A 10,427-nucleotide genomic window follows, 5' to 3' on the forward strand; every position below is an offset into this window, starting at 1 on the left:
TGAACTACATTACCCTAAAGGCACCGCGCCAGGCGCCAGGGACAATGGACCAATGAAGACTCAGGACAGAGACACTTCCGTTCTAGAAAACGGTCTCTGGGCGGACCTTCCGGTGTGGGTCCCCGGCGACATATTGTAAATTCGGATCAGTTCACGGTTGGGGTGTCTCCTAACGCTGAGCCGGCCTGAGACCTGGGAGCTGGAGGGCCGCTGTGCCTGCTGCTCCGAGGCGAGTCTCAGGCGAGGCGCGGGCGCCATCCGACCTGACTGTGTCTCGGGGTCGGGACGGGGGCTGCAGAGCCCGACCCCGCCTTCGCCAACGGACTCTTTGGCGGCAGCCACCTTGATGGTTCCGACTCAGGTGAATCCTGCGTCCTGCGGGCCCTCCCCCCACCCGGTTCTTTTCATCCTGAGTTATCTTTGTTCTTATTAGTGTTTTCTTACTAATGTCTTATATGTATATTTATTCGTGCCCCCCAAACCTTGACTTTACGATTTTAAAATATGACCTGCGTGGGGGGAAAAAAATCACGGAGAACTTACTCGTGCAGCTGAATAAGCAGATCTAAAATTAGTATCCGTTAACCACCTGAGATAAAAAATATGCGTTATCAACAGGACCCCAGGAAGTCGCTTCAGTCGTGCCCTTGCGACCTCATGGACTGAGGAGACGCCAGTCTCCTGTTCTTGGGGATTCTCCAGGCAAGGAGACTCGAGTGGGTTGCCACGCCCTCCCGCAGGGGGTCTTCTCAACCCAGGGATCAAACCCCGGTCTCCCACATTGCAGGCGGATTCTGTACCATTTGAGCCACCAGGGAAGCCCAAAACATACTCATCCCCCAAAGTTAAGGTATTGTCTGTTATTTAAAGTAAGGGTTTCCTTGCTTTTCTTAATAGTTTTGCCAACTATGTGGGAAACATGCGACGGCTGTAGTTTAGTTTCGCTCCTTCGTTTTAAAACTTAGTGAATGTCTTTTTCACTTACGATGTCTTTTTCTTCATTTGCACAATATGATGTGACTTTACCCATGTTTCTCATGCGAGGTTGTTCAGTTGCTAGGTCGTTTCCGACTCTTTGTGACCTTGTGGATTGCAGCATGCCAGGCTTCCCTGTCCTTCATTATCTCCTGGAGTTTGCTCAAATTCATGTCCATTGAATTGGATACCCTCCTTCATGCAGAGTAGCCAGTCATTTTCCTTTTTGTATAGTTTTTTATAGATCTGAATATATGAATAAATGTCTTTATAAATCCTTCTGTTAAAGGCTTTTCTCTATGTTGATGGTGGTGGTCTTTGTTTTATTTCCGATGTGTCTATAAACAGTGGTACTGTAGCCACACTTGCCATGTGTTCTGGGAAGATACATTAAGCATACATCTGTTTAGTTTCTATGTTAACATTTTTATTGTATTTAAATTAACATTTCCACTTACTGAATTTGTTTTCCTTCATACTACTAATTTTAACTTAGTTCTTTGAATGAAATTATTAAACTGTTTCATAGTTATATTTTGATACACACTTATGCCTTATATAAACTTTTCTGTTTTACAGTCTATACACACACAGACTGTTTTAGTATTTTAAGAGATTGTGCTTTTCCAGTAATATTTATTTCACTGTTAAATCATTTTCCTCTGGCCATCTTGTAAGGGAAAATTATTGAGATATTTTACTAAGTACCTATTTTAAGTGGGCCAAATATATCATTATAAGGATAAAAAGTTATAATGCTTCAAACCTGTAACAGGATGTTAAGAACTCAAGAAGATATTTCCATGCTTCTATAATGAGGATGGACAAGAGTTCAGGTCCTATCACTTATATCTTTTCTCTTAAGTTTAAAGAGTCCAAAATGAGGTCCAGTTATCCCCAGCTGCTGGAGGCAAAGCATTTTACTCAAATTTAAGGAACAACCCCTTTATCAGAGATTCATTTTGCATGCATAGTCAGTACATGGTGGTTCCATTCTCTATTGCAGGAGAGAAAAACATGTAAGAAATTACAGATACTCTGAATATTTATGGAAAAGTTTTAACATCAAAGAATATAGATAAATAGAAAAAGTACATGTTCTTGAATTATACTATATAATGTTATAATAATTTCAAACCAGAATTTAATCTGGATTATGTAAACTGGAGGTTTATATACAATAACTTACAATATAACCAGAAAAAAATTTGAAAAGGACATATAAGAACTCCTGGTCACCTGTTAGAGCCAACCACAAGTGATAGGAAGAGAAAAATGTATTATTGGCAAGGGAAAAACAGAAAAGGGACTCAAATGGGAGTGTCAGAAACAGACCTAACATAAAATGGAGTAGATTTTGATATTTGTGGCTCAGTGTTAATAGTGCTATGTGACCTGCCACAAGCATTTCCTCACTAATACAATCCGTTATTCTTCTGGCTCATTGGGTTGCAATCACACTAGCCTCGAGGATGCCACTCAGACACACCAGACCTGATTCTGATAGGGAGGCTTTGCACTTGTTTATACCACTGTTGAAAAACCTTTTCTCAGGTTATCCACATGATTTTATGGCACAACTGCATAACATTTTCTGCCCTCTTTTACATGACTTTAGTTTTCCTTTATGTGTCTGTCTGAAATAGTGGTTCACTCTAATCTTTTGTCTATGTTGCTGATGGGTATTAAAGTCACATGGCCCTTCTCTTCCCACAGGTTCCACATTCAGAAGAGCCACTTATGGACCCTTCACTGGTGAGTGGTGTCCTGGACGTCTTTTGCTGCTACTCTTCCTGGACTTGGTGTCTGGAGACCCTGGAGAAACCCTCAGCCCAGGTTTCCAAGTCCAAGCCACAGGTTCTATGGGGAGATTCACATTTTTGGCAGCCAGTGGCCTAAATGTGAAAGCTTGTCTTAGGTACAGGGGAAATCCACACAAATGCTTGAGGATGCAACTGAGATGGGTGTGTTTTAGGACTTGTAAGTCTCTGTTAATGTCTGGTGAGGACAGAGAGCAAGAGGGCCAGAGTCAGGCCTGGAATGATACTCTGCTGAGAAGCTGTACTCTCAGAAGTCTGTTCAGAGTGATGGCAGCCATGGAGTATTTGGAATAGAGGAGAAGAGTGATCTGACTTAGGTTTTAAGAGGCTCCCTCTTAAGTGCAGAGTGCAGAACAGACTAGGGGAGGGAAAGACGAGGAGATAATCAAGGAGGCTATTGCAGTCATCCAGATGAGCATTTGTTGTGACTCGACAGAGGGGTGGATATGGAGGTAGGAGAAATACTTGACTTCAGGACTTTTACAAGTAGGGCTGACCAGATTTTCTAAAATGGAGGCATCATACATAACACCAGAGTTTATTCCCTTTGCATCTGGAAGGGTGGAAGTTGCATTAACTGATTCAGGGAAGTCAGTGGTAGCAGTCGTTTTCACTGAGAATATTAGGAATTGGGTTTTGGCCCTGATGAATCTCAGATGATGTTCCAATGACTCTCAAATACAAGAGACAAGTGGGTGGCTGAACATGCCACTCTAGAGGGCCAGGGAGGCTTCAGGATGCAATTATGGGACAAGGGAACAAAGGGGGCTGTTACAAAGGTCATCAGCGGGAAGGTGTTGGGGGGGGTCAGCAGGTGGCCCAGGTTTTCATGGGACAGTGGCTGTGAAATTGATGCAGAGGGAAAGCAGAAATGGAGATGAAGTGATAGCAAAGTCAGACTGGTGCTCGCTTTTCTTCCTGTGGACTTACCAGGCTTTTGTGGTGGAGCTTGGGGAGTTTGTGACAGAATGTCGTGTGAACTTCTGTAAGGTGTGTCAAGTAGGTGTGGATTTTGAATGGACAGAGATTGGAATTGGTAAGGAGACATAATGTGCAGTATAGAAGTGGACCCTGACCAGGGGTTTTAGGTCTGCATGTTGTGAGTGAGGTTGGAACTAGGACCAAGGCCTGGTGGGGAGGCCTTCAGAACAGGGCTGGCGAGCTGCCAGTGGAGAATTGGGGTTTGGTGGGATTATGCTGCATTGAAAAGGATTTTCAGGTGTCATGTGCAGAAGGATATATGAGGAGACAGGAGACATGACAATTTTGTGGTCCAGGTGCTAGTGATGGGGGTCAGATGTATAAGGTGGTCCAGTGGGTGACACAGATGTGGGGAAGGTGTGTGAACAAATAGTCCCAGTGCCCTCACTCCAGGAGGTTAAGAAAGGAGGATGAGCCCAAGTTGCTGGCATCTGGGGTGCATCACCCTGGGAACTGTCAGGCTGTTGTTTTTCAGGAGAGGGAGTAGGCCTTACATCCCAGGCCCACAGCGTAGAAGGCATCTGTCTGTAGATGTGCGTGTTGTTACTGGGGTTGGAGCTAGTGCTCAAGAAAACATGAAGAGTTTTGGGTACTATTGCCCTCTTAAGTTGGGTCGCTGGGGAAGAGGATGACTCCGGAGTGAGTTTGGACTAGGTTGGGGGTACTTATGGGGTCCTGGGGAGACAGGCTGCTTATGCACACTCTGTTCCCATCATCACAGGGCCCTGTGACCTTTGAGGACGTGGCTGTGTACTTTTCCCAGGAGGAATGGAGGCTCCTTGATGAGACCCAGAGACGCCTGTACTGCTATGTCATGCTGGAGACCTTTGCACTAGTTGCGTCCTTGGGTAAGGCCCTCACCCCCATCCCAGTGTCCTGGGCAGGTCCCTGACTTTCCGCTTTTCTCCAAGGCAAGTCTGTTCGTCTCACAGCTGGACAGTAGGCACCTCTCATTTACTGCTTCCCTGTCCTCTGTGCTTTGGGTGCCAAGGCTGAATGAGTGTGTGGACCAACTCCTTTCACAGGTAGCCCCAGTGCCAGCGGCTCTGAAGTTTTCTTAGTAAAGGTTTTCTGAGCCAAAAGACTTAGAATGCATTCTGTGGGTTCCCAGCCACTCCCTGCTGAGATGACTCAGTGGACCCCTGCACATTGGCGCTCCAGGCTCTTCCCCCTTCCAGCTGACATTTATTTCCTTGGCCCTCACTATACCAGCAATTGTTGGGAGCCAGCATAGTCACTTTTCCTGGGGCTCACCTGGCTATTTCTGTGATACCCCCCCTCAAAGGTTTTTTATGTGATAGTGTCTGTTTCCTGAGATGATTTTGGAATTGATTGCCCCCGTGGGCCAGTACTGACCACTCACCTGTCCTGTCTTTCCCTTAGGACTTGCATCTTCTAGGTCCCATGTTATTGTCCCGCTGGAGCTGGGAGGAGAACCCTGGGTACAGGACAGAGTGGACATGACTCCAGGCACAGCAAGAGGGGCTCAGAGTGGGCCTGGCCTTGGCGATTGGCATCGGGGGGAGGAAGTGATGTCGTGGCTGGATTCAGACCATATCAGGAACGTGTCCCGTGCCACACACTATTTTGGTGCCAAGGCCAGTGACTGTGAACCTCATTCCTCTCTCTCCTCGCCACTCCTGACACTTTGCTCTTTCCGTCATACCTACTCTGACTTTGCGCCCAGGATTATCCCTCACCTCTCTGCCTTCCACTCCTCGGCAGTCCTCTCCATTCTCACCTCTCTGCTGTTCAATATTGGCCTACACCTAATGTGTCGTGAGGCCTGCACTTATCCTCAAAATGGTCCTTGATCACCAGCTACTCAGTGACAATTGGATTTTCCTGGGTCTGGATACAGCTTTGCACACAGCACACACGTGTCCCCAGCAGCCAAGGCCCTGGTGAAAACCGTTTCCGGAGGAGTGAGTTGTGGACCCCTGGTTCCCCGTGTTCTGCACCCCATCCTTGTGTCTTTTGCCTGGTGAGTCGTCCCTGTTTTGTGATGTGTAGAGCCCCTTTCCTAAGCTGCTCCCACCTCCCTTGTCCTGAAAATAATCCCATGGATTTATTCTTTCTGTGTCAGACATGTATTGTGATGGGGCGCCCCGCTTCTACCAAGATGTACATGAAATTCACCCACATTTCTTTGCTTTCAGGTTATTGGCAGAGAGCAGAGATGAAGGAGAAGACTTCTGAGCACAGTGCTTCTGTAGAAGTGCCACAGATAATTACTTCAAAGACAGACCTGTCCATCCAGAAGGCCTATCCCTGGGACATGGGTAACCTGGATGTAGAAGGTGGTCTGCGTCTAGCTGAGGACCTGGGAGTGAACCCTGTCCAGACACTGTGTAGGGCAGGTGTGGAATTTCAGCAGCACAGTGGAGAGAAACTCTTTAGAAGAGACATGGGTAAGGCCTTTATGAAGAGTCGCACCATTCATACAACCAAGAAGTCTTTCCCATGCCAGGAGCCTGGGAAGGATTTCCCTGGTGGCTCTGATCTTCTCCAGCACCAGGTCACTCCACAAGAGGTCACCGAGTGTGTGGAGGCCTCTCACAATGGACTGAGGCACTATAAGTGCGGTGAATGTGGGAAAACCTTCTGCCGCAAGTACAGACTTGCTCAGCACCAGAGAGTCCACACTGGCGAGAGGCCTTACGAATGCAGTGAGTGTGGGAAAACCTTCAGCTACAAACACATACTTGTTCAGCACCGGAGAGTCCACACTGGAGAGAGGCCTTATAAGTGCAGGGAATGTGGGAAAGCTTTTAGCAACAAACCCACACTTGTTCGGCACCAGCGAATTCACACTGGAGAAAAACCTTATGAGTGTAGTGAATGTGGGAAATTCTTTAGCCAAAGCTCCAGCCTTAGTGAACATCAGAGAATTCACACTGGATCACGGCCTTATAAATGCAGTGAATGTGGAAAATTCTTTACATCGAACTCCAATTTAATTAAACACAGGCGGGTTCACACAGGCACAAGGCCTTATGAGTGCAGTGAATGTGGGAAATTTTTTAACCAAAGTCCCAGCCTCATTAAACATCAGAGAATCCACACTGGCGAAAGGCCATATGAATGTAGTGAATGTGGAAAAGTTTTTAGCCAAAGCTCTACTCTCATCAAGCACCAGAGAGTTCACACTGGAGCAAGGCCTTATAAATGCACTGAATGTGGAAAACTTTTTAGCCAAAGCTTTGGCCTCACTCAACACCAGAGAATTCATACTGGAGAAAGACCATACAAGTGCACTGAATGTGAAGAATTCTTTAGCCAGAGCACCCAGCTTACTCAACATCGAAAAATTCACACCAGAGCAGGGCCTCTCAAGTGCAGCAAATGTGGAAAAGTCTTTAGTCAAAGGTCTGCTCTGATTGAGCACCGGAAACATCACAGCCCAGATCGACCCTATGAGTGCAGCGAGTGTAAGAAAGCTTTCAGCCGAAGGTCTAACCTTCTTCGTCACCAGAAAGTTCATAGTCGACAAAGAGCTTCTAATGAGATGAGCAGAGAAGCAAACAATGAACTGTCTCCTTAGCTAACATCTTACCGAACAGGCTCTGTGCGGGGCTCAGCAACTGGAAGTTGAATGCCACCCATCTGCACAGCCCTAGTGTGGAGATTACCTGTGGGTACCCGGTTCATTGGACGCTTTTAAGAAGCTATGCTGCACTTTCTAATGTGCCCGTGGCCCTTTCCAGACTTCATGTCACTGTGAGTTTCTGTGGGAAAAATCAGCTTGCTTCCACCAACTGGTGGTCACTTCAGTGTGATCAGAGTTGGTAGAGTTTTGTGCTCCTGCTGCTACGGAGGGAAGCTTGAGTAGCCTGAGCACTTGGGTGGTACTCTCTTATCTGACCGACTGGAACATGGGCGTAACCACCTGTGACCAAGGTGACCCAGTCTGCCTCCTGCTGGCGGCTTGCTTCACGTCATGCTCAGAGTGGGTTTTTCCAGCTGTGTGTTACCTGTTTGGGGACAGTATCATGGCAGAGAGGAGTTTTCACTGCAGTTTTGGTCTAATTTGCATTGTTGTCCAAGGCCTCCTGGGGTAGACTACAGGGCTTTGTTGTGACCTGAATGTCATAATTTTTGGTTTCAGAGGTCACCCTGAGGTGAGGGCAGCCGTGAGAACCACCAGTGATTTTTAGAACAGCATGAGTGTCACATCATCCCCCCAGCACTGTCAAAGGGAAGACGTTCTCTAGGTCCAGCTGGAACAGAGCCACATACCATAATGTCCACAACATGGCAGGCTGGTGTTGCTAAGTGTGAGATTACAGACACTGAGCAGGAACCATACTTGGTACAGAAGACACTCGGGGAGTGAATAGGTCCCGAGAGACTAGCAAAGAAGAAGGAATGGTCCTTTTCTAAAGTTTCATCCTCAAATGTGACTGGTTGTTTAGGAGATTTTTAAAAGGAATTCTCTGGATCTACAGAGTTACTTCGTCCTGAGCCAGTGTAAAGGTCTTAGGATCCTCACAGCACCTGCAGGTGGTTTTATCTCCAGGCCATTGCTGCACAGTTGTGGAGGGGAAAAGAGGGAGAGTGGATCCTGTAGTCCAGGTGTGTGATTTTTTTAGGACCCAGGCAGAGTTCCTGGAGAACTCAAGTGGAAACACCTTCCATTGCTCATCTGCCTTCATTACTACTGGGACCCAACCCCTTGCATGAGACATGGAGAGGTGATATAGTTAATGTGTTGGTTTCCAGAGTTCCACGTTTCTAAAAAGGAGATTCAGATTTTTACGTGAAGCCAATTTTTATTTAAACTTAATTGAGCTGTATAGTTGATATGCAGTGGACTGAATAGCCTTAAAATGTATAGCTTGGTAACTTTTACTGTGTGTAAAACCGCAGAACCACCATAACAACAAACACTGATTACTCCCACATCTACCTTCTGAAATCTCCCTGGGCCCCCAGGCAGCTGGGACTCAATCTCTTTATTTCACATTCTATTAGTTCCTGTCTTCTAGAACGTTAATGTCATTGGAGTGTTAATGTGTTTCCTCTTGAATTTGCCTTTTCCTTTCATGGTACATGATTATCTTGAGAATTATCCATGTTGCAGATGTGAATGGTTGTCTTTTTGTTTGTTTTTGCCATGCCACAAGGTTTTGGGATCTTAGTTCCCCAAGCAGGGATTGAACCCAGGCCCTCAGTGGTGAAAGCAGAGACCACTGGGGAATTACCTGATGGTTAATTTTTTTAATTCCTGAAAAATGCACTGGATACACCACCTGTTGACTGTTTATCCATTTATCTGTTAATGGATGAATGGGATTTTGTGCTTTGTTTCCAGCTTGGCTATCACAGAAAGTTTACTGTGAACATGTACATAAATTTTCTTAAATGAATATATGGTTTCATATTCTAAAGTGAATGACTACCCTTTTGCATTCCCCATCAACAGTACTGGGAGCATTCCAACTCCCCTATATTCCTCACCTGTACTTGTTTGGTATGGTCAGCATATTAAATATTACCCATTTTCAAAGTGTGTAGTTACCTCACTATTGCCTGATGGTCTGTCTGGTTGAACATTTTTAATGTGTTCACTTGCCAAATGCATGTCTTTGATAAAATGTTCATAATAGTTATTTATCATTTGGTACTGAATTTTAGCTGATATTTCCTTTTTTATGAATAACTAAGAAGACAATAAAAGAAATGTGTTAGAACTTGACTTTTCTTCAGTTCAGCGTGGCTGGGTGGAATGAATGTTTGTGGTATTCCCCATATATACTCCTCATTATTAACTCATTCTGCACTACTTTCTAAAGTCTCAACAATTTATAAAACAGCAAATCGACCCCTGGTTGTAGTGTTTGCTAATTTCCCTGGTACAAATACTCCAAACTATGGCCATTTCAAGCTGTGAATGAGGTTGTTACCAAACCAGGTAACATTTCCAGAGGTGCACAGGCCAGAAACTGAGACACCCAAGACTTTAAGCAATGGGGCAACTGCAGCCTGCCAACATGGTTCCTCTTGGAGTCTGTCACATTATGCCATCTTCCTTTGCTACTCTTCATCGTATCCTTTTCACTGTAATAAGCTGTAGCCACTGAGATCTTAAGTTTTTTATTTCCCCTATAACAGTTAAGTTTCTCTAGAACTATATATTTTTTCCAATTTCATTGAGTAACTACACAATCACTGTTAATAACTTTTTGTAATATTCAAGTATTATTAATGTTGAGTTTAGCACAGGATTTAGGTAAGAGGAGAAAAGAAAAGGAATAGATTTTTGGATAGGGAGGTTAATCATAAACTCAGCAGGGGAACTCAGTTTCTGAGGTGGCGCTCGTGATAAAGAACCTGCCTGCCAAAGCAGGAGACATGGGTTTGATCCCTGGGTCGGGAAGATCTCCTAGAGGAGGGCATGGCAACCCACTCCAGTATTCTTGCCTGGGAAATTCCCATGGACAGAGGAGCCTGGTGGGCTACAGTCCATAAGGTCAGACACAACTGAAGCAACTTAGCATGCACACACAATTTCACATTTTCCCAACAATTCCTCTTAAAACTCCAAATGCCAGTTACTTCTGAAGATCGACTCCAGCTGTGAGTCACATGCAGAAAATTGTAGAATTTAAACCTTGGGCCTGAGCTGAATTAAAATATATAACTACAGAT

General features: G+C 45.3%; 1 protein-coding gene across 1 annotated transcript; it reads left to right on the plus strand.

Moving 5' to 3' along the window:
- Window positions 1-139: 139 nt before the first annotated feature.
- On the plus strand, window positions 140-6,115 carry LOC136161829 (zinc finger protein 419-like). The gene is made up of 5 exons (XM_065926942.1): window positions 140-361; window positions 2,692-2,730; window positions 4,498-4,624; window positions 5,670-5,760; window positions 5,936-6,115. The coding sequence occupies exons 1-5, from the start codon at window positions 347-349 to the stop codon at window positions 5,973-5,975; spliced, it is 312 nt and encodes a 103-aa protein (XP_065783014.1). The 5' UTR covers window positions 140-346; the 3' UTR covers window positions 5,976-6,115.
- The last annotated feature ends 4,312 nt before the right edge of the window (window positions 6,116-10,427 follow it).

The sequence above is a fragment of the Muntiacus reevesi genome, chromosome 2 (genome assembly GCF_963930625.1).
Source record: "Muntiacus reevesi chromosome 2, mMunRee1.1, whole genome shotgun sequence".
Taxonomy (NCBI): domain Eukaryota; kingdom Metazoa; phylum Chordata; class Mammalia; order Artiodactyla; family Cervidae; genus Muntiacus; species Muntiacus reevesi.